This window comes from Oncorhynchus clarkii, chromosome 30 (assembly GCF_045791955.1).
Source record: "Oncorhynchus clarkii lewisi isolate Uvic-CL-2024 chromosome 30, UVic_Ocla_1.0, whole genome shotgun sequence".
Taxonomy (NCBI): domain Eukaryota; kingdom Metazoa; phylum Chordata; class Actinopteri; order Salmoniformes; family Salmonidae; genus Oncorhynchus; species Oncorhynchus clarkii.
This window is the reverse complement of record NC_092176.1, coordinates 19,368,803-19,392,884: the sequence shown is the minus strand read 5'-3', so window position 1 is coordinate 19,392,884 and position 24,082 is coordinate 19,368,803. Positions and strand designations below refer to the sequence as shown.

The 24,082-nt window shown below is 45.0% G+C and overlaps 1 protein-coding gene across 2 annotated transcripts in view; it reads left to right on the top strand.

The window, feature by feature from the left end:
- The window catches only part of LOC139389960 (tetratricopeptide repeat protein 28-like), a 208,419-nt gene that overhangs the window by 153,174 nt on the left and 31,163 nt on the right, over positions 1 to 24,082 (top strand). For both annotated transcript variants that reach the window (XM_071137012.1, XM_071137011.1), the window contains exons 6-8: positions 18,779 to 19,575; positions 19,776 to 20,320; positions 22,546 to 23,069. In XM_071137012.1, coding sequence (XP_070993113.1) covers positions 18,779 to 19,575; positions 19,776 to 20,320; positions 22,546 to 23,069 — 1,866 coding nt within the window. The remainder of the gene's footprint in view (positions 1 to 18,778; positions 19,576 to 19,775; positions 20,321 to 22,545; positions 23,070 to 24,082) is intronic.

Sequence of the window (24,082 nt, the reverse complement as noted above, 5' to 3'; positions counted from 1 at the left end):
CCTACAGGATGAGGAAGCACCTGGTTGTTAGAAAGTTACTCTGGCAGATGATAGGAAGACGTAACAGTCAAGCGGAGGTTGGGAAATGTTTACAGTGTGTTTGCTCCATCAGCATAGAGCCAGGATTCTTCCTCACAAGGAGCTTGGGAGTTTGTGATGGGAACAGGCTAGAACAGGAGTGTAGAGGTCATGGTTTGCCCATGAGGGAGAGAATGTGTGGAGGTGGAGGCAGCATCAGTATTCTCCCTTATTGATGGTGGGGTGATATCCGCATTCCTCTCATGTTGTTATTCTCTGCTCCTGCTTGTCCTCTGCTTGTTGTGGGTTCGAGATACGACTATATCAGTAGTACATATGTTTACCTGTCTCTGCATACGACATTCATATACACTCACCGGACAGTTTATTAGATCCGTTTACGAAAATGGATCGCTCCTACAGACAGTGAGTCATGTGGCCATGATGAGCTATATACAGCAGGCAGACAGGCATCGAGGCATTCAGTTACTGTTCGATTGAACGTTAGAATGAGCAAAACGAGTGAACTAAGCGTCTTTGAGAGTGGTGTGATTGTCTTTGCCAGGCGCGACAGATCTAGTATCTCAGAAATAGCCACCCTCCTTGGCTTTTCACGCACAACAGTGCCTAGAGTTTACAGAGAATGGTGTGACAAACAAAAAACATTCAGTCAGCAGCAGTCCTGTGGGTGAAAACAGCTGGTTGATGAAAGAGGTTGAAGGAGAAAGCAAAGAATCGTTCAAGCTAACAGGCAGGCCCACAAACAGGAAAATAACGGCGCAGTACAACAGTGGTATGCAGAACAGCATCTCGAAACGCACAAGTTGTCGGTCCTTGTAACGGATGGGCTATTGCAGCAGACGACCACACCGGGTTCCATTCCTATCAGATAAAAAGAAGAAGAAGTGGCTCCAGTGGGCACGCGATCACCAACACTGGACAATTGAGGAGTGAGAAAACATTGCCTGGTGCAAGGAATCCCGATTCCTGTTGAGTCATGCTGATGGCAGAGTCAGGATTTGGCGTAACAGTCAATGGCCCCATCCTGCCTGGTGTCAATGGTACAGGCTGGTGGTGGTGTAATGGTGTGGGGAATGTTTTCCTGGCACACGTTAGGTCCCGTGATACCAATTAAGCAACAAATATTTCCGACACCTTGTAGAATCAATGCCCCCAAAAATTCAGGCTGTTCTGGAGGAAAAGGGGGATCCGACCTAGTACTAGATGGGTGTACCTGGCCGGTGAGTGTATATTGCTGTAGCTTCTTTATTTGGATGTTCCTTAGTTGTTCACAGTTGTTTTAAATGTTTAAATGTTGTTTAAAATGGAGGCCTAAGTAGTGAATGGTGTGAGAACAAAGGTCATTGAACAGCAGTCAGCTAAATACATTGCTATGTCCAGTCTACTATTCTTATGTAGATTTACTGCAGTGTTGCGTGATACAGGATACATCTGCCTGGTCTGGGGGGTGTGTGATGTGATTGGTTAGGACAGGAATCTCTGCATGGACCCAGAGCAGAGCAGACAGACAGCCTCAGTGACTTATCACTGGCTGGGATGTGCTAGAGTGATGAAACACTAACATATAACTATCACACTGTCACAGGAGAAATTAAGCCCATAAAAACCTTTTACAATTTCCATGGGAACTCTCTCCCCCCACCGGCAAGGATTTAATCAAATCTAGCAAATGAATCCTGGTGGAGTAGATAAATAAAAAAAGAGAGAGAGGGAAGTTAAGTTTATAAGATCAGGCCTTTTGATTGGAGTTGAAATGTAACTATTGTCCCCTTTTCAAAGCCCTAGTCATCTGACGGTCAAAAACGTGCAGATCTAAAAGTATTAGCAAGGTAACCTTGACAATCCAGGGCTAATCTAATTGTAAAACCAGTGTTTCCAGTATATGCTGCTACATCTTGGCTGCCACTGCATACCTCTTTACATCTACATAGATGCATGCCCCAGGAAGACACCATCAGCCCCCTGCAGCAAGACCCCAGTCACCCCCTCCCCTCCTAGGGGAGGAAACACTGAGTACGGTTACATGCACACAATAATGTGATTATTGTGGATAGTCAGATGAATATAATAGTTTGATCAAAACGTTTACATGCTTTGCAAGAAGAACGGTTTCAAATAATAATTCTGTTTACATGGACACATCTAAAACCAGGCTACCTGAACGCAGAAAAGCGCCCTCAAAATGAAAGTTCTACCAAAGTGACCAAGTTGGGACATATTAAGTTTGTATGTGAAAACTACTTCTAAGACACATACATTCAGTTGTTCCCAACTCACTTCATTTGCGATAAAGTGGCAGGCTCGCACGACTGGTGTTAGCACATGCGCAGATCAAATAAATCGCCGGAATTCCGCTTAATAAGGTGTTTACATGTCCTAATAATCCTAATGATTGCTCAGAAAACCAGGTGTTTCAATCCTTAAGAGTCTATTGAGGCACCTGTGCATCAATCTAAGTACCATAATGCAAAAATCCCCATCACAATCTGTCAATTTAAACTAGAGACATTTTTTGCATGGGCTGTGTCTCAATCTACCGCATCCACCTATGTTGGCCTTCCGCATCTGCGGTGGAGGGTGGCCGATCTACAGTGGTGTTTGTCAGACCATGAGACATCCCCAAAATCGTTATTCTCACTAAAACGTCTGTAGCATCTGATGGTTTGGCCTACAACTATTCTGACCACTCTGTGGTGTTCCCCGTTTTCCTCTACCACCCCCTTATGTCACTGGACTCCTCTGAAGTCCGTAACGCTGATGTGCCAACTTCTGTCTGTAGCGTCCAAACCGTTTGAGCTACAAGCTAATATGACCCCACTGTGGAAAGGGAAGACTCTCACGTACACGATGTTCTCCGTTTTGCTCAACAACCCCCACAAATGTCACAAGACTCATCTGAAGGTAACCCATACAAATAAACGGAAGTATAAGAGGTCGTTTTCTGCCAACAAAAAGAAGGGGTTAAATAGTGTTAAATACAGTGCCTTGCGAAAGTATTCGGCCCCCTTGAACTTTGCGACCTTTTGCCACATTTCAGGCTTCAAACATAAAGATATAAAACTGTATTTTTTTGTGAAGAATCAACAACAAGTGGGACACAATCATGAAGTGGAACGACATTTATTGGATATTTCAAACTTTTTTAACAAATCAAAAACTGAAAAATTGGGCGTGCAAAATTATTCAGCCCCCTTAAGTTAATACTTTGTAGCGCCACCTTTTGCTGCGATTACAGCTGTAAGTCGCTTGGGGTATGTCTCTATCAGTTTTGCACATCGAGAGACTGAAATTTTTTCCCATTCCTCCTTGCAAAACAGCTCGAGCTCAGTGAGGTTGGATGGAGAGCATTTGTGAACAGCAGTTTTCAGTTCTTTCCACAGATTCTCGATTGGATTCAGGTCTGGACTTTGACTTGGCCATTCTAACACCTGGATATGTTTATTTTTGAACCATTCCATTGTAGATTTTGCTTTATGTTTTGGATCATTGTCTTGTTGGAAGACAAATCTCCATCCCAGAGCTTCAAGTTCCTCTGTGCCCACATCACTAAGGACCTGTCATGGTCCAAACACACAAACACAGTCGTGAAGAGGGCATGACAATGCCTCTTCCCGCTCATGAGGCTGAAAAGATTTAGCATGGGCCCTCAGATCCTCAAAAAGTTATACTGCTGCACAATTGAGAACATCTTGACTGGCTGCATCGCCACTTGGTATAGGAATTGCTTGGCATACAACCATAAGGCGATAAGGTAGTGCGTACGGCCCAGTACATCACTGGGGCTGAGTTCCCTGTCATACAGGACCTCTATACCAGGCGGTGTCAGATGAAGACTCCAGCCACCAAAGTCATAGACTGTTCTCTCTGCTACCGCACAGCAAGTGGAACCGGAGCGCCAAGTCTGGGACCAAAAGGCTCCTGAACAACTTCCAAGCCAGCTGAACAGTTAATCAAATGGCTACCCTGACTATTGACCCCCTTTTTATTGGCACTGACTCTCTTGCACCGGCACTATACACACTCACTGAACTCTACCTACACACTCACTGAACTCTACCTACACACTCACTGAACTCTACCTACACACTCACTGAACTCTACCTACACACTCACTGAACTCTACCTACACACTCACTGAACTCTACCTACACACTCACTGAACTCTACCTACACACTCACTGAACTCTACCTACACACTCACTGAACTCTACTACACACTCACTGAACTCTACTACACACTCACTGAACTCTACCTACACACTCACTGAACTTTACCTACACACTCACTGAACTCTACCTACACACTCACTGAACTCTACCTACACACTCACTGAACTCTACCTACACACTCACTGAACTCTACCTACACACTCACTGAACTCTACTACACACTCACTGAACTCTACCTACACACTAACTGAACTCTACCTACACACTCACACATACTACGCTGACACTCCAACACTCTCACACACACACACACACACACACACACACACACACACACACACACACACACATACATAGACACACTTTCACACTCTTTCACAATCTTCACATATGCTGCTCCTACTCTGTTTATTATCTATCCTGATTGCCCAGTCACTTTTACCCCTACTTACATGTACATATTACCTCAACTACCTAGTACCCCTGCATACTGACTCGGTACCGGTAGTCCTTGTATATAGTCTTGTTATTTTATTGTGTTACTATTCATTAACAAAATGGCACATTTTTCTTACTTTTAAATTCTGCATTGTTGGGAAAGGGCTCATAAGTAAGCATTTCACTGTAAAGTCTACACCTGTTGAATTTGGCGCGTGTGACAAATATCCTTTGATTTTATTTGACCATCCCCACTCCCCAGCTCCAACCCTGTCTCTTTCATCATGCCACAATGATGTGGTCATTATTATCGTTCAAGAATCGGGCACTTTGCCACATCCATGTGTTAATGTTAAAATCCTCCCACTGCTAAATGGCATATTATTAGACCTAGCTTGTATCGTCATCCTTCTGTATTATCATTATACCTGCCTATTATTATTCTTTCTTACAGGTATTTTTTAAGGAGTGGGGCAGTCCCACTTCTTTCGTAATTTCTGTTGCTTTTGAGCAATAACAGTGTTGAAAAATGGGAAAGAATGAGTCAAAGGGCCGGATTCGAACCAATGCCAACTGGCATACTGTATGTATGCCGGGGTTAGCGGGTGTAATCGCTGGACCAGACAGGCACTGAGGCAACCACTCGTTTATTCTGCCTATTGCTTGCCTTGAACATGTAATAAAACAATGGTCACACTTTATTTGGATAGTCCAGATTATCATACTATCAACAAATTATCTGTTGATAATCATCTGCTAGCTGGGGTTACAGTTAGGGTTAGGTTTAGAATAAGGGTTAGGGTAAGGTTAGAGTTAGGGTTAGGTTTAGAATACGGGTTAGGGTAAGGTTAGAGTTAGGGTTAGGTTTAGAATAAGGGTTAGGGTAAGGTTAGAGTTAGGGTTAGGTTTAGAATAAGGGTTAGGGTAAGGTTAGAGTTAGGGTTAGGTTTAGAATAAGGGTTAGGGTAAGGTTAGAGTTAGAGTTAGGTTTAGAATAAGGGTTAGGGTAAGGTTAGAGTTAGGGTTAGGTTTAGAATAAGGGTTAGGGTAAGGTTAGAGAGTTAGGGTTAGGTTTAGAATAAGGGTTAGGGTAAGGTTAGAGAGTTAGGGTTAGGTTTAGAATAAGGGTTAGGGCAAGGTTAGAGAGTTAGGGTTAGGTTTAGAATAAGGGTTAGGGTAAGGTTAAAGTTAGGGTTAGGTTTAGAATAAGGGTTAGGGCAAGGTTAGAGAGTTAGGGTTAGGTTTAGAATAAGGGTTAGGGTAAGGTTAGAGAGTTAGGGTTAGGTTTAGAATAAGGGTTAGGGCAAGGTTAGAGAGTTAGGGTTAGGTTTAGAATAAGGGTTAGTGTAAGGTTAGAGGGTTAGGTTTAGGATAAGTGTTAGGGTTCATTTTAGAATAAGGGTTAGGGTAAGGTTAGAGATAGGGTTAGGTTTAGTAGATAGTTAGTTGAAATGTTACTAATAGTCTGTAGAGCAACTATAGATTGACTATCCAAGTAAAGTGTTACCTAATGAAAAATACATCTACCCCCTACAAATATGTACATGTTTGTTATCCACAGAAGAATGAACACGAGTCACGCTGTAGCCTGCACATAGCCTAAATAGGCTACTTGAACTAATGCCCAGTGGACCTGCAGTCTAAAAATAGCCTGCATAGCCTATAAACACAACAAGACAGATGGACTAGATCAGAACGTTTTGTTTAAAATTGTAATAATCCATTATTTCTTCAGAGTATAAGCGCAGCAACGGGCACATGGTAATACACGCAAATGTTCCAAAATGCAAGGGGTGGACAAAATAAACGGTCTAATGCGCACCACACATGCCAGCAGTTACAGATAGAAATTCATATCTGTAAAGAATTCTCAAAGAGTTGATAGCCCCATTCATCTATTTCATTTGGCCTGGTACACCGATTATCCTATTAAATCACTGTCCTGCACAAGTCAATGAACCATCATCAATGAACCATCATCTCTCCCAGCTTCATGGTTTGAAAGAAGTGCATAATTCCAGTCCACATTATAGGCCTACAGTATGCATAACCAAATCACAGATGCCATCCTATATTTAACCTCTCTGGGATGTGTGGGACGCTAGCGTGGCCAGAAGCCAGAGAAAATGCAGAGCGCCAAATTCAAATAAATTACTATAAAAATCTAACTTTCATTAAATCACACATGCAAGATAGCAAATTAAAGCTACACTTGTTGTGAATCCAGCCAACATGTCAGATTTCAAAAAGGCTTTTCGGCGAAAGCAAACAATGCTATTATCTGAGGATAGCACCTCCGTAAACAAAGAGAGAAACCATATTTCAACCCTGCAGGCGCGACACAAAGCTCAGAAATAAAAATATAATTCATGCCTTACCTTTGACGAGCTTCTTTTGTTGGCACTCCAATATGTCTCATACACATCACAAATGGTCCTTTTGTTCGATTAATTCCGTCGATATATATCCAAAATGTCCATTTATATGGCGCGTTTGATCCAGAAAAACACTGGTTCCAACTTGCGCAATGTGACTACAAAATATCTCAAAAGTTACTTGTAAACTTTGCCAAAACATTTCAAACTACTTTTGTAATACAACTTTAGGTATTTTTTAAAGTAAATAATCGCTAAAATTGAAGACGGGATGATCTGTGTTCAATACAGGAAGAAAACAAACTGTAGCATATTTTCTGGTCACGCGCCTCTATCTAATAGTACACTTCAGGTCATGATGGCCGTACTTCTTCATTACACAAAGGAATAACCTCAACCAATTTCTAAAGACTGGTGACATCCAGTGGAAGCGATAGGAACTGCAAGAAGGTCCCTTAGAACTCTGGATTCCCAATGAAACCCATTGAAAAGAGAGTGACCTAAAAAAAAAAAAGAATCTGAATGGTTTGTCCTCTGAGTTTTGCCTGCTAAATAAGTTATGTTATACTCACAGACATGATTCAAACAGTTTTAGAAACTTCAGAGTGTTTTCTATCCAAATCGACTAGTAATATGCACACTCCAAGACTGCTTCCATCACGTGGACTGGGATATGTTTCGTATTGCGTCAGACAACAACATTGACGAATACGCTGATTCGGTGAGCGAGTTCATTAGAACGTGCGTTGAAGATGTCGTTCCCATAGCAACGATTAAAACATTCCCAAACCAGAAACCGTGGATTGATGGCAGCATTCGCGTGAAACTGAAAGCGCGAACCACTGCTTTTAATCAGTGCAAGGTGACCGGAAACATGACCGAATACAAACAGTGTAACTATTCCCTCCGCAAGGCAATCAAACAAGCTATGCATCAGTATAGAGACAAAGTAGAATCTCAATTCAACGGCTCAGACACAAGAGGTATGTGGCAGGGTCTACAGTCAATCACGGATTACAAAAAGAAAAGCAGCCCCGTCACGGACCAGGATGTCTATACTGCACTCAATACCATCTACTGTATCTTGCCTATGCCGCTCTGTACCATCACTCATTCATATATCTTTATGTGCATATTCTTTATCCCCTTACACTTGTGTCTGTCTATAAGGTAGTAGTTTTTGAATTGTTAGCTAGATTACTTGTTGGTTATTACTGCATTGTCGGAACTAGAAGCACAAGCATTTCGCTACACTCGCATTAACATCTGCTAACCATGTGTATGTGACAAATACAATTTGATTTGATTTGATATCTTATCTTCTGAGGTTGAGTAGCAGGCAGTTGAATTTGGGCTTGCATTTCATCCGGACGTGAAAATACTGCCCCCTGTCACCAAGAAGTTAAGAAACATGCCACCATTGAACTGGTATACATTTGACAAATTGCCAGATGGGCCATGGGGTGGGGCCATTCCATTAGGTTGGGTCTGGGGCTGTTGGAACAGAATCTGTATGGTAGGTATGGTACAGCATTGTATAGCCTACGAACATCGCTTCCAGCTGCCCCCTGGCAGTGATGATAAATATTCAATATTCATTCAAATACTCCTGCTGCAGGATCATTAAGATCCGACATCTGTAGCCCATTCAGCTGTATTTGAGTCCAGTCGTTATAATATACGTTGGTGGGATGACTTATGACTGCCATCTAGACAGTTGTAAAGCTGACTCTAATGGACAACTAGGAGACATAATGGTGCTCCAGGATGACTTGTTCCTAATCCTCAGAAGAGAGAGTGTGGAAGCAGGGACCAAGGTTAATCAACCAAACATAAATTGAAGCTGCTCGCCTTTGACCAGCATAACACCCAACCAGTGCTGTAATCACTTAGGTTCCCATCTATATATATTTATAAAGGTATCCTGATTACTTGTGGTCATAAAACAGGGCCTCTAACGATTACAGTTTATGATGCTACATTTGAATCCTGTAATAGGGGGCAGTGCATTGCTGAGCTAGTGCACCGTAGTCCACCCTTAAAGGCCCAGTGGAATCAAAAATGTGATTTTCCAGGGTTTTATATATATTTCCAGACATGAGTTTGGAATAATACTGTGAAATTGTAAAATTATGATAATGCCCTTTTAGTGTAAGAGCTGTTTGAAATGACCGATAGGAAAGAGAGATCCAAACCTCTCTTCCAATATGAAGCACTAAATGGATACTTCAGGATTTTGACAGTGTCAGATGAATACCTTTTTTATGTCTCTGTGTGCAGTTTGAAGGAAGTTTCTAACTAGTGATAGCACAATTGCTAACTAGCGTTAGCGCAAAGCCTGGAAGTCTATGGTAACTGCTAGCATGTTAAGGGATTCCATAGACTTCCAGTCATTGCGCTAGTCAGCATTGGCTCGCAAAACTACCTCTAACTTCCTTCACACTGGATGCAGACATAAAATGACTCTGGGGAAGTAGATAAAGGGCTTCATTGCCAAATTCCCAAAGTATCCCTTTAACATTGTATGTCAAACAGGAAGCTAATCGTGGGTTTATCTCTCCTTCAACTAGCTCGGTATCAGGATAATCTTTAGTCTCACCAGTAACAGCAAGCATACATCAACCGCAACAATACTTCAAATTCCTTGGCACAATAATTACAGTATTTGATGTAGTGTCAAAGACCCATAGCTGGTGACAAAACCATAAAATAAATGGGGGGAAATGGGAGGAGGAGAAGAGTGGGCCTGTTGCTCTGTATTGCCAGGGAAAAGCAGCAGTTCTTCATGGTGATGGCTGGGAAGGAGGCCCAGGGGACTGCTAGGTGATTGTGTGGAAGGTGCCCTCCTGTCTCTACCTCTTGTTTCTCCTTTGCTCTCTTTCCTTGTCTTTTTTTCTCTCCTTCTTTTCATTTGCTCTGCTTGATGGTGCCTCTCTCTCTCTCTCTCTCGCTCTCTCTCTCTCTCTCTCTCTCTCGCTCTCTCTCTCCCCCTCCCCCGTAGTGATTGTAATCTGAGGCTGTCAGGCTCCCAGTAATTGAAACTGAATAGATGAATCACTTAATTACCTAATAGCTGATTCTCCAAGAGCTGAATAATGAAGATAACAGAGAATGAAGTGGGCATGCAAAGCATAATTTCTCTAATTACACCATTGTTGTTGTTGTTTGTGTTGATGGTAAAGGGGGGAATGTTGTTGTTGCCTAGTCATTCCCCCACATACTGTAGCCAACTTGACATACTGTAGCCTACTGTACAGTCTGAAGTACCACCATGCAGAGATACAATATGTTCTACACTAGTAGTTCCCAAATTGTGGGGCGAAATTGGGTAGTGCATCATCAGTTACTCTTGTCATGTTTGTCATTGTATACTTAGATAGCTATTTATAACTTGTCAGAAATGTCCAGATCAACTAGCCCATGTTATTTAGGTTTTTTAGCTCATATACAGTGCCTTGCGAAAGTATTCGGCCCCCTTGAACTTTGCGACCTTTTGCCACATTTCAGGCTTCAAACATAAAGGTATAAAACTGTATTTTTTTGTGAAGAATCAACAACAAGTGGGACACAATCATGAAGGGGAACGACATTTATTGGATATTTCAAACTTTTTTAACAAATCAAAAACTGAAAAATTGGGCATGCAAAATTATTCAGCCCCCTTAAGTTAATACTTTGTAGCGCCACCTTTTGCTGCGATTACAGCTGTAAGTCGCTTGGGGTATGTCTCTATCAGTTTTGCACATCGAGAGACTGAATTTTTTTCCCATTCCTCCTTGCAAAACAGCTCGAGCTCAGTGAGGTTGGATGGAGAGCATTTGTGAACAGCAGTTTTCAGTTCTTTCCACAGATTCTCGATTGGATTCAGGTCTGGACTTTGACTTGGCCATTCTAACACCTGGATATGTTTATTTTTGAACCATTCCATTGTAGATTTTGCTTTATGTTTTGGATCATTGTCTTGTTGGAAGACAAATCTCTGTCCCAGTCTCAGGTCTTTTGCAGACTCCATCAGGTTTTCTTCCAGAATGGTCCTGTATTTGGCTCCATCCATCTTCCCATCAATTTTAACCATCTTCCCTGTCCCTGCTGAAGAAAAGCAGGCCCAAACCATGATGCTGCCACCACCATGTTTGACAGTGGGGATGGTGTGTTCAGCTGTGTTGCTTTTACGCCAAACATAACGTCTTGCATTGTTGCCAAAAAGTTCAATTTTGGTTTCATCTGACCAGAGCACCTTCTTCCACATGTTTGGTGTGTCTCCTAGTTGGCTTGTGGCAAACTGTAAACGACACTTTTTATGGATATCTTTAAGAAATGGCTTTATTCTTGCCACTCTTCCATAAAGGCCAGATTTGTGCAATATACGACTGATTGTTGTCCCATGGACAGAGTCTCCCACCTCAGCTGTAGATCTCTGCAGTTCATCCAGAGTGATCATGGGCCTCTTGGCTACATCTCTGATCAGTCTTCTCCTTGTATGAGCTGAAAGTTTAGAGGGACGGCCAGGTCTTGGTAGATTTGCAGTGGTCTGATACTCCTTCCATTTCAATATTATCGCTTGCACAGTGCTCCTTGGGATGTTTAAAGCTTGGGAAATCTTTTTGTATCCAAATCCGGCTTTAAACTTCTTCACAACAGTATCTCGGACCTGGCTGGTGTGTTCCTTGTTCTTCATGATGCTCTCTGCGCTTTTAACGGACCTCTGAGACTATCACAGTGCAGGTGCATTTATACGGAGACTTGATTACACACAGGTGGATTGTATTTATCATCATTAGTCATTTAGGTCAACATTGGATCATCCAGAGATCCTCACTGAACTTCTGGAGAGAGTTTGCTGCACTGAAAGTAAAGGGGCTGAATAATTTTGCACGCCCAATTTTTCAGTTTTTGATTTGTTTAAAAAGTTTGAAATATCCAATAAATGTCGTTCCACTTCATGATTGTGTCCCACTTGTTGTTGATTCTTCACAAAAAAATACAGTTTTATATCTTTATGTTTGAAGCCTGAAATGTGGCAAAAGGTCGCAAAGTTCAAGGGGGCCGAATACTTTCGCAAGGCACTGTATATGGTTGTAATTATTGTGTCACTCAAATATCACATGAATTGACATTAGACATGACAAAATTTATAGAATTGCAGGAAATAAGCTTTAACCCTGGGGGGGGGGGGTTAGGTTTAGAATGTTCCCCAATGCTAGAAGGGAGGCCCCGAGTGAAAAAGTTTGGGAACCCCTGATCTACATAACGAGGACGTGATCAAGCTTGTACGATTAACAAGCTTAAGAGAAAAGGGACAAGAATGACAGTGTCGTATAGTGAGGGGGAGAGAACATGTTGAGAGAGAGAAAGTGTTTCTTCACAGAACTTTTATTCCCCTCTCTCAGCTCTTCTCTAATGATCTATGTTAATGTGGAGAGGGTGGAGCGGCCCCTGTCATGGCTTAGAGGTAACATGTAGCCAGCTAGCACTCCGCTCCGCTCAGCACAGGGATGGCAACATGTTTATTACTGAGGCTGGTAGGCTCACTGATGCCCAGCGGTGACAGGAGCCTTGGCTCAGTGCACGCTGACCTATAAAGGATATGAAAATGTTGCATTCCAGCCTCCATTTATTATTCATTAACCGGCTAACCTACCCCCTAGTCAGCAATTTTTAATATCTCGAAGAGGACTCGAGTGGTGGCTTTCGCATTTAGCTCACATTTCTGTTATTCATGAAACAGAATATAAATGATATTATTTTCCCTGCAATTCACTTCAAAGAGGTTTTTAACAAGTTTGTTTGGAAGTTGTTGTTACCCCCTTATCTCCTACCTCTCCCTCCTCCCCTCTATCATTTTCTAACCAACTGGTCATTGTTTTTTCTTGCATCTCAGAAAGTCATTTGAAATGGCGACTCCATAAATTAACAGGGAGGGAGGTACGAGTTTTAATTAAGCAATCACTTGTTTTCATCCTGTCTCCCAGAGGACCTCTTAATGCTGAGCCACATTCAAATCAAACAGGAAACACAACCAAACAACAGCAGAGCCTAACAGAACCGTAAAGAACACTATTCTGGATCTTGTCACTGGGGCAGGAGAGATTTGGGGGAGGGGGGGGGGGGGGGGGGGGGGTTGGATATATGGCTCACTACAGGAACACAGCCATGTGTCCTGAAGCAGACTGAGGCAGTCAGAGAAGGAGAGCTCTCAGGTTGGTTGTCGTTGGAAACACCCTAGTCTTTTTGTAAGGCGGGAGGGCAGCGGCTGGATTTACAGAGGAATTTATCCAGCCTAATGGAACAGTCAGAGTGAATGAAAGAATGATACGGGGAAGGAGACAGGGAGCGAGGGAAACCGAATCATAGAAGGTGCATTTATCTCGGGCCAATCAGGAGGTAGTCTGTTAGTGAACAACAGGTAAATACGACCTGCTATGGTCCTGGTTCAGGACACACAGACAGGAAGGACATGAATTGAAAGCCTAGATACTATGGTCCTGGTTCAGGACACACAGACAGGAAGGACATGAATAGAAAGCCTAGATACTATGGTCCTGGTTCAGGACACACAGACAGGAAGGACATGAATGGAAAGCCTAGATACTATGGTCCTGGTTCAGGACACACAGACAGGAAGGACATGAATGGAAAGCCTAGATACTATGGTCCTGGTTCAGGACACACAGACAGGAAGGACATGAATGGAAAGCCTAGATACTATGGTCCTGGTTCAGGACACACAGACAGGAAGGACATGAATGGAAAGCCTAGATACTACGGTCCTGGTTCAGGACACACAGACAGGAAGGACATGAATGGAAAGCCTAGATACTATAGTCCTGGTTCAGGACACACAGACAGGAAGGACATGAATGGAAAGCCTAGATACTATGGTCCTGGTTCAGGACACACAGACAGGAAGGACATGAATGGAAAGCCTAGATACTATGGTCCTGGTTCAGGACACCCAGACAGGAAGGACATTAATGGAAAGCCTAGATAATATGGTCCTGGTTCAGGACACACAGACAGGAAGGACATGAATGGAAAGCCTAGATACTATGGTCCTGGTTCAGGACACACAGACAGGAAGGACATGAGTGGAAAGCCTAGATACTATGGTCCTGGTTCAGGACACACAGACAGGAATGACATGAATGGAAAGCCTAGATGCTATGGTCCTGGTTCAGGACACACAGACAGGAAGGACATGAATGGAAAGCCTGGATACTATACTGTCTGTGGAAGGAGGGGAGGGGGGTTTGAGGTGATTACATTGGATGCCAGTCTTGTTCTCTTCTCCTGGAGACTTCCTAGTGTAGCAGGTCTGTGCTGCTTGGCCCACATCAATGTTCATGGAAAAGCAGCAGTTAGTTCCCCCTCTCCTTGGCCCCCTTCAGCCCAGTCTGATGACAGAGGACCATGCCAAATACTGGACTGGAAGCCCGCTCAAACATTCTCCCACATTTCCACCGTCCACGCATAGCTATGTGCCGTATGCATTTCTTATGAATGCATTTACCGTGTCACCATTAACTCAAACAGCACCGTTAAAGCTTCCCTTTGCATTTAGTAAATGTATAGCCCGCCTCTTCCTCAGCCCAACCCTCAATGGCATTTTATCTCTTTACAAAACGGAAACCAAAGTGTCTTGCTCAATACACTGGACATTAACATAAGCTACCTAACTCTCCAGAGCTATTATAGATCCAGAAGTAATGACGGGTCAGCTGGAGAAAGCAGAGAGGAAGCCAGCCCAGCTGGGCCCGCAGGCAGGCAGGCGGAGGGGTGGAGGGTGCAGCGGCCTGTCTGTGTGTGCTTGTGTTGGCAGGCCTCCCACTCAGCACACATCCATCTATCCATCCCCCTTTCTTTTTATCTTCCGTCTTCCTGTCTCTCTCACCGTGTCTGTCAGGCTGTGAGAGACGTGTGTTTTCTGAGGGAGGATTTGGTACCTAAGTCCAGACCCAGGCTCAGACCCCTACCCCACTACACCCCACCCCCAATCAGGGCCCTGCCTGCCTCCTCTCCCCCAGCTCTCTTCCGCCCCCCACAGGTCTCCACACACCACACCCAGTCATGTATAATATCTAGATGTCCAGTGTTTTCCAACCCTGGTCTCCAGTGCCCCCAACAGTCCACATTTTTATTGTTACCCTAGACAAGCGCACCTGATTCCACTTGATTCCACATTATCTATCCACTCTGGACCAAGCATCAAGCCAGTAAACTGAAAACACAACCACTACACACCGCAAGTTCAATGTGGAAACCAATCAAACTGTTAAACACACATTGTCTCAGTTTTCAATCATCAAGCCCTCAATGAGCTCAATGAGGTGTGTTTGTCCAGGGCTATAATAAAAATGTGGACTGTTGAGGGTACTGGAGGACCAGGGTTTGGAAACACTGGTCTAGAAAGCAAGTATGCATCTGCTAGTCCTGCAATTTTCTAGACCATTGATTTTTATATAGCAATTGAATATGTTGCTTTGTATTCATTCTTCAAGCCCTTGTGTTAACAAGGGCATAAATGGAAGGTGAGCTAGAATTTGGATTCTAGGCCAGGGCTGAGGGCTGCTTGGTGATTGGCCATCTTCCTTCTATCCCTGGTATCAACCCGGCACAGTGGCAGAGACTCCATTGATGTGGAAATCCTCTTAGCTGGACAGAGCAGCAGAGAGAGAGCCAGCAGCTGGCAGAATGCTCCACAGTGTAGCAGACCACAACAGCCTCTGTCCACACACAGCACAGAATGACACAGTGATTTACTCAGAGCACGACACCAAGCCTCAGAGTCATCACTGCAGCATCTCCCTCTCACACTGAGCGCCTGTGTAATGCAAAGTGACAACGCATCGCCCCCCTTTTAATGTATTTAGATACGGAGTGGTGGTGAATTGGATACAGTAGGTCTGTGTATGTGTGGAGGGATATTTTGTGTACGTGTGGAGGGATATTTTGTGTACGTGTGGAGGGATATTTTGTGTACGTGTGGAGGGATATTTTGTGTATGAGTGGAGGGATATTTTCCTTGTTGTTTGATCCCTCTTTTTTGCAGTCATTGTCTCAAGTGCTCACTGTGCAGATGGGAATAATGGAGCTGCAGACTCAAATAACCTCTGGGCTATAGCCAATATATGTAACATAACAAAGCTTAGTGTGCAGTCTGAGAGAAATGCTTATCATGCAGTCGAAGTGAATTGCATGGGCATAACCAGGATCAACAGAAGTCATTCTCTCCTTTCTCTAAGAATAACTTCTTGGTGGGGTCATTTGAAATCAGTGTATCTATCATTTCCCATTTCTTATCCAGCTGTCCAACCATCTCCGTCATCTCCATCTGGTTTGTGTACCAACACCATTTTCCACCTGAGGCGCAGAACAGCTATTATTTACTATCATACAGGGACCCAGGGGTTCTTGTAATCCTCTTACAATGTGGACGAGACAGAGATTGTTTTCTGACCCCTTGTCTGGCCCCGGGCACAGCCTTAGGACTAGCCCTAGTCCATGGTCCTCATCTCTTCCTGCTCCAACTCCAGTCTTTCTCCCCAGCCCCCACCCCAGCCTTCAAGCCCCAGCTCCAGCTCCAATTTTAGCCTCCAGCAGGGGACTCAGGGGAGGCCTGGGGCCATGTTTGCTGGTGATACATCAATAGGCATTATACCCTCTGTGGGATAAGCTCCAAAGGGAGGGCATAATCTTGGCAATGACTTTGAAGAGGGAAAAGGTTGTCATTGCTCCTCCGACCAGCCTGCCGTGAATGTTAACATGCTCTGAGCCCGGGCTGGGCTGGGCTCTGTCCATGATATGTGAGGTGCCAATGTCAGTCTACTGTAACCTCAAATGTCAAAAGCCTATAATGCCTATACCATTTGTCATAATAATAGAGTTAGTAGCAGTTTATCAATTCTATATACTGTATGTTAATAATCCATATTGTATCTGTACCAGGCATTGCCCTGTCTCTTGTTTTTTTTCTGGAGAATTCTTAGCATATTAATTCCTTCAGGTGATGACCTGATGATTACTGGGCCAGGTAAGACTATGACACTTTAACCTGAAGACAGAACCACATAGATGAACAAATACTGAGCTACTGATCCACCTCATCGGAGGGGTTTCCTTTCCACTGTAAAACTGTGAGGGAACTGTGTGCGAATCATCATAAAAGTGAGCCCATCTATGGATTGGGGTTATTTACGCCACTATCGATGGGCTATGCAAATCAAAGAAAACCTATTCAAAGGTTATTTTTATGCTGCCATCCAATGTACCTTGTGTGGTTAATCCCCTTTCCTCGATGCCTGTATTTACAAACAAGATCAAATATTTACCTCTTCTTTCACCTGAACTTGTATTTATAATCAATCAATCAATCAAATGAATTTTTATCACAGCTTAATTAAACCACTACTCTTCTATTCCTCCAAATCTGGCAGCCAAGAAAAAGGTCTGTGTTAGAGAATCCTGAAACTGTATAAGTGCGAACGAGAGACCAACAGAATGGCAGGGCTGCTAGTCAGGCATCTCAAAGTCCTAATACAAGGCTTTTAACTGAACAGGCAACTCTAATGGCCATGCCTCCACATCTACAGCTACAGAAGTCATGTCATTTTGGGTCTGTTAAGTTGGCTGTTTCGTTTGTATCCTTCTGTTTACTTAGCCACTGCATGCACCAGTACTGTGGAAAGTTCTGGTAGGGAAAAGTCAGAAAACAGTCACACACATGGTGGTAGCTAATCCCAATGGCACCATCAAGTTCCCACCACAACTCATAAATGCCTCCCTCTCCTGTCCTCCCTGTTTCCCACACATCCCAGCCCAGGCTGGCCCAGTCCCCATCCCAGTGCCCTCTGTGTGGTGCGGCGGGTTGGGGCTGGTTCCTCTCATCTCCCAGGCCCATTATCCCACACTGATGCTAACGCAGAAGAGACACAGTTAGCCAGGCCTGTTAGATGAATGGCTGCTCCGCCACCACGCCACGCCAGGCCCCTCCATATGTTCCTCTCTCTCTATGGTGAGTGATCATTAACCCTGTGGTGGGCTGTCCTCCCCAGCTCTGGCTCCGTCCATCAGCCTGCGGCCATCCCCTACTCTCTTCCTCTGTTCCCCCGCTCCAGGGAACCACAGCGCTCTGATATTAGGAGTTTAATTATAAGTTTATGGAAAGCCGGGTGACAACAGTCAGAGGGACTCAAAGCCCAGTGTGTGTCTCAGAGGAAAGGAAGGTAGATAGAAAGACACTCTGCTGTGTGTGGACATGCATGCTGGCTGCAGGGCAAAGCTTTTGTTTTCAGGAGGATCATATTTCTAACAGATAAAATGCTCAATGCACAGAGTCCTAAGTTATTGATTGGTTCTCTACATTCATCTCATTTTTTTAGAAGTTGTTTGCTCAGCTTTCGATTGTCTCTGCCCGCTCTATTTCTCTCTCTCATTCTCCCTCTGTTGTTTCAGTCCCAGTGGAAAAGTTTTTGGTTTTGCTTATTTTCTTCCAAGACACAATCATGAAGGACAGTTAAAAAGAAATTAATGATTCCATTTTGATGTAATTATAAAGCTGTGTGAATGTGCTCCATTTTAATGATCATATTTTTTACGTGTAATGTTTGCAGTTTGAGAGCATATTTGAACTATCAAATTATTTGTTTTCTACATAATGTGGCTGTCTGATGAGGCACTCAGAGTGAACTCTCCTGATTTCTTGTGAATGGGATGATAATCTTGTCACCTCCCTCTCCTCTCCTTTCCATAAACCACAGGCATTATCCACCAGATGAAAGGTGACTATGAGACTGCACTTAAACTCCACAAAACCCACCTCTCCATCACCCAGGAGCTCAGTGACTATGCTGCCCAGGGCCGGGCCTACGGTAACATGGGCAATGCCTACAACGCGCTGGGGGCCTTTGACCAGGCCGTACGCTACCACCGCCAGGAGCTACAGATCTCCATGGAGGTCAATGACCGGGCCTCACAGGCCTCCACCCATGGTAACCTGGCCGTGGCCTACCAGGCCCTGGGGGCCCACGATCGTGCCCTGCAGCACTACCAGAACCACCTCAATATCGCCCGTGAGCTGCGAGACGTCCAGAGCGAGGCTCGCGCCCTCGGCAATCTGGGAAACTTCCACTGCTCCCGGGGAGAGTTCCCCCAAGCCGTGCCCTACTACGAGCAGTACCTCCGCTTGTCCCCTGACCTCCAGGACATGGAGAGTGAGGGGAAAGTCTGCCACAACTTGGGCTACGCCCACTACTGCCTGGGAAGCTATCAGGACGCTGTCAAGTACTATGAGCAGGACCTGGCTCTGGCTAAGGACCTGCATGACAAGCTGAGCCAGGCCAAGGCCTACTGTAACCTGGGACTGGCCTTCAAGGCTCTGGGTGACTTCACCAAGGCAGAGGAGTGTCAGAAGTACCTGCTCTCTCTAGCCCAGTCTCTTAATAATGCACAGGCCCGCTTCAGAGCCCTGGGCAACCTGGGGGACATCTTTGTCTGCAAGAAGGACGTGACTGGGGCTATCCAATTCTATGAGCAGCAGCTGGCCCTGGCTCACCAGGTGAGATTCTCTGGCTCCTGTTTTTAATCTGTCATAGTCACAGGAAAGGTCTCCACTTTGTCTGCATACAGTAAGAGAGATTAACATTATATACTGTAAGTCCAGCACTCCATTGATTTTGCAAGGCAGGCTGTTTATGTAAGGCTGTTGATGTTGAATATTTGCTGATGCACTGAAATCCTATCTGTGCTTTGTTTCAGGTGAAGGAGCGCAGGATGGAGGCGTGTGCCTACGCGGCCCTGGGTGCCACCTACAGACTGGTGCAGAAGTACGACAAGGCTCTGGGCTACCACACCCAGGAGCTGGAGGTGTACCAGGAGCTGGGCGATGTGCCTGGGGAGTGTAAAGCCCACGGCCACCTGGCAGCCGTCTACATGGCCCTGGGGAAGTACGCCATGGCCTTCAAGAGCTACGAGGAGCAGCTAGAGCTGGGCCGCAGACTGAAGGACCCCGGGGTAGAGGCCCAGGTCTATGGCAACATGGGCATCACCAAGATGAATGTAGGGGTGATGGAGGAGGCTATAGGCTACCTGGAACAGCAGCTGGCCACCCTCCAGCAGCTGAGTGGCAACGAGGCCGTGCTGGACCGGGGTAGGGCCTATGGTAATCTCGGAGACTGTTACGAGGCCCTAGGGGACTTTGAAGAGGCCATTAAATACTATGACCAGTACCTGTCTGTGGCCCAGAGCCTTAACCGGATGCAGGACCAGGAGAAGGCCTACCGAGGCCTGGGGAATGGACACAGGTCAGTGACATCTCTCAGTAGCCCTTACTAGACATCCTTAGAAACCTGTAACATGATTGGTTATACCTCCCTATCAGGTCACTAAGTAGGTCAGTTATGCTTATTTAGATTATGTGCCCATGGGGGCCTCATTGATTTTGTTTTGTCACTCAGGTATCATATGGCAAAATGGCATATAACATATAACATGGCAAAATGTGTAGAATTGCAGGAATAAGCTTTAAAACTTTTATTTCTGCCAGCAAGAGGGGTGTGGACAGTTTGGGGTTGCATCCGTGGAGGTTTGTTACTTCGCCAATAAAGAACATATCCATCCTGACCTTTGCCACCCAGGACATTTGTGTGACCGAACCTTCTCAAATAGTAGTTGAGCACCCCTGCCCTGTAGTGACTCCTGTTTTTTAACTGAATGAGTTACTTAGATAGTGTTCTAGGTAAGCTGTGCCATCTGTCCAAATGACCTCTTCTTGAAGTAGTGATTGGACTAAAGTGTCACTAAAGGATTGGCTTGGGAATACATGGTGTCTCTGCAGCACAAAAACCCTGCTCTAGCTCTGGTGGGAAATCTGTGGTTGGATGAAAGCACTAAAACCATGACATCTCTTACTGCCTGTTATGAACAGCTAATATCTTAATCATAGAAGAAGAGTACTGCTGATGAAAGTATATATAGAACTTTAATTAGCATTTTTCTCATTTGAATAACATTTAACAGCAAGGCGTCATATTTCAAATGCACTCCTAAGCTACCGTTGCGAGCAGAAAGCCATTCTGCCTTTGAATAAGTTGCCGATATCAATTTCCTCTGGTTGTTGCGGTGACAGATCATTTGCTTTGACTGGGTATTACTAATAATCATAGTAATCCTGCTTTGCATAATCTTTTTTCTTTTTGTGCCCGCTGCTGTTTTCCTGCTTGTGTTGGCGCTTCCATTTCCAGGACCACCCTAGTTTAGAGACACCTCGACGGTCGGTGTTGTGGATCGGGAGGCTCAGTGAGGCTGGTGCTGGCTGCTTCAGCACTGAGCCTACTGGCCCCCAGCTGATCGGTATGCAAAGAGGCTTTGTCTGACAGACGTCTGAAACCGGGGGAACTGCAGCTAATTCAAGACAACTCTTTTCTTCTCTTTCTCTCTCCCCTGTGTGTGTCTGAGAGCTGATAACATCCTGTGAGAATACGCTGTGAAACAAAACACGGCAGCAGCAATGGAATCCTCATTTCAGACATGATTTGTCCCCTTATTGTGCATCATCAACATGCCACCATAACAATCAGACAGAACCCTGCATTAGCCATGCATGAGCTGAGAGGTGAAGAATGTACATCAGACTCCTACCTTCCTCACTAACTATCTCTCTCTCTCTCTCTCTCTCTCTCTCTCTCTCTCTCTCTCTCTCTCTCTTTCTCTCTCCCATAGCCTTTAGTGAACGAGCTCTCTTTAAAAGAGAACATTAATTAAGCTAAAGCCTTTTATTCTTTTAATGGTCCTTTTCAAGCGACATCCGGTAGTTGTTGCTCCGCCTGTGAATGTAAAAATTGTCTATTTGCAGGGTTTCTGTGCAGTGTTCAAGAGAACAAAACCTGGGTTTAAATGCAGGTCTTATTGATGTGTAGGCCTATTCACAGAGAGAGACAGAACCTGTATCGTCCATGTGACATCCCTCTAATCTAGGCCAAGTGGAGGGTGAATTATATTATCTAGCACCCCCCAACCCATTGCATCATTAACCCATCAACCCTGCTTCATTCCCCTGCAGCCCCTTTTCTCTTCCTCTACACACACACACACACACACACACACACACACACAGTCCTCCGAGAGTCATCTGCCGTGCTTTTTGTTGGGTATCTGAATATTCATTCCCACTGAAACGATGCAGAGCTTGGCAAATGGCAAATGTGATGTGTGTTTCTCATTCTTCCGTAATAGCACAGTGTGGCCATATGTGCAGATTAGATCATAGCTGTTCTACTATCCCCCTGATAGGAGATAAGCAGAGAGAGGAACAAGGTTACTGTGAGAGGAGTGTACTTGGAGGACACAGTCTCTGTGGCACGAGTCTGTTTGTTCATATTGAGGAGCAGATGGCAATTACGGGCCTTTCTAGTAGGCATATAATATATCCCATCTCTGTCCCAGTCTGCCCAGTTGACCCTGCATATCTCCATCCTTCCCCTACTGTTTGACTTTCCCTCATTAAGCCACTCTGTGTCTCCCCCTGCAGGGCGATGGGTAACCTGCAGCAGTCCCTGGTGTGTTTTGAGAAGCGTCTGGTGGTGGCCCATGAGCTGGGGGAGTGTGGAGGGAAGGCCCAGGCTTACGGGGAGCTGGGGGCGCTCCACAGCCAGTTGGGGAACTATGAACAGGCCATCTCCTGTCTGGAGCGCCAGCTAGGCATCGCCCGTGACACCCAGGACCGCCCACTAGAGGGCGACGCCAGCTGTGGCCTGGGCGTGGTCTACCAGTCCATGGGAGAGTACGAGACGGCCCTGCGCTGCCACCAGAGTGACCTGGAGATCGCAGAGGAGACGGGCAGGCCCGCCAGACAGGGCCGTGCCTATGGCAACCTGGGCCTCACCTACGAGTCGCTAGGCAACTATGAGCGTGCAGTGGTGTTCCAGGAGCAGCATCTGAGTGTTGCAGCTCAGACCAACGACCTGGCGGCCAAGACCCTAGCCTACGGCAGTCTGGGGAGGACACACCACGCACTGCAGAACTACTCACAGGCTGTCATGTACCTGCAGGAAGGTGAGCAGCGGGTTGGGGAATAGGAGGAAGGGGGATACTCATATAGATATGTAGACTTTAGTGACATGAATGGTGCTGTGACAGCTTCCAACGAAGATGGAATATATATCTGACAGGAATGAATTATCTTGAAGTAGAGCCAAGTATAATTCTACCAAGAGCAGCATTTTTTTTAAAGCTTATATTTTGTAATGCTACATTTTTTCTGTGTGTTTTCATCTGTTTTTTATTAGCTTGTGTGAGGATTTTTTTGTGTGAGTATAGTTGCCTGTGTGTGTGTGTGTGTGTGTGTGTGTGTGTGTGTGTGTGTGTGTGTGTGTGTGTGTGTGTGTGTGTGTGTGTGTGTGTGTGTGTGTGTGTGTGAGCTCATCCCTGTGTTGCATGCCGAGGCATTTAGCATGTTTACAGACTGCAATTCTTCACACCTATATCCCCCTTCAAATGAGCTGCCAAAGGATCTTTTCTCACACTGTGGCTGGCAGAGTCCTGCCTCTCACGCTTCATTGTCCTCTACAGATGATGGCGAAATGAAAAGCTGCAGCCTTGGCTCTCTAAAATTCATTATGTCAATAAGAGTGTAGGGATTGTTTGTCATAGGTAGGACTTGACAAGAAACAGCTTACAGAACTCTGAGAGAGCTGTAGGGGGCGTGGCCATCAGTGCCATTAGCAGCCGTTATGCAGAGGCACACCCAGGGCATTACTCCCCAAAGCCTGTTTGCATACAGGGAGAATGATCATCTCCTCTCCTCCAAGCCACCAGTGCTTGTAGTGACCTAGACATTGTTCCAGCCCTGCTTGTTGGGTTTTAATGGAAACAAAGGAGGCAGGCCACTCTATCTCTTCCCTGTCCTCTTACTGTCCCCTACTCTGTCCTTGTATTGTTCTTTAGTCCAGCTTTGAAAAAGCACACTACTACTTTTCCTATCCTTGACAGCCAATTATTTCTAGCCAACCTACCCAGACCAAAAAGTTGGCACATTTTTTTGCTTCTGTTTTCCTTTTTTCTTTTTT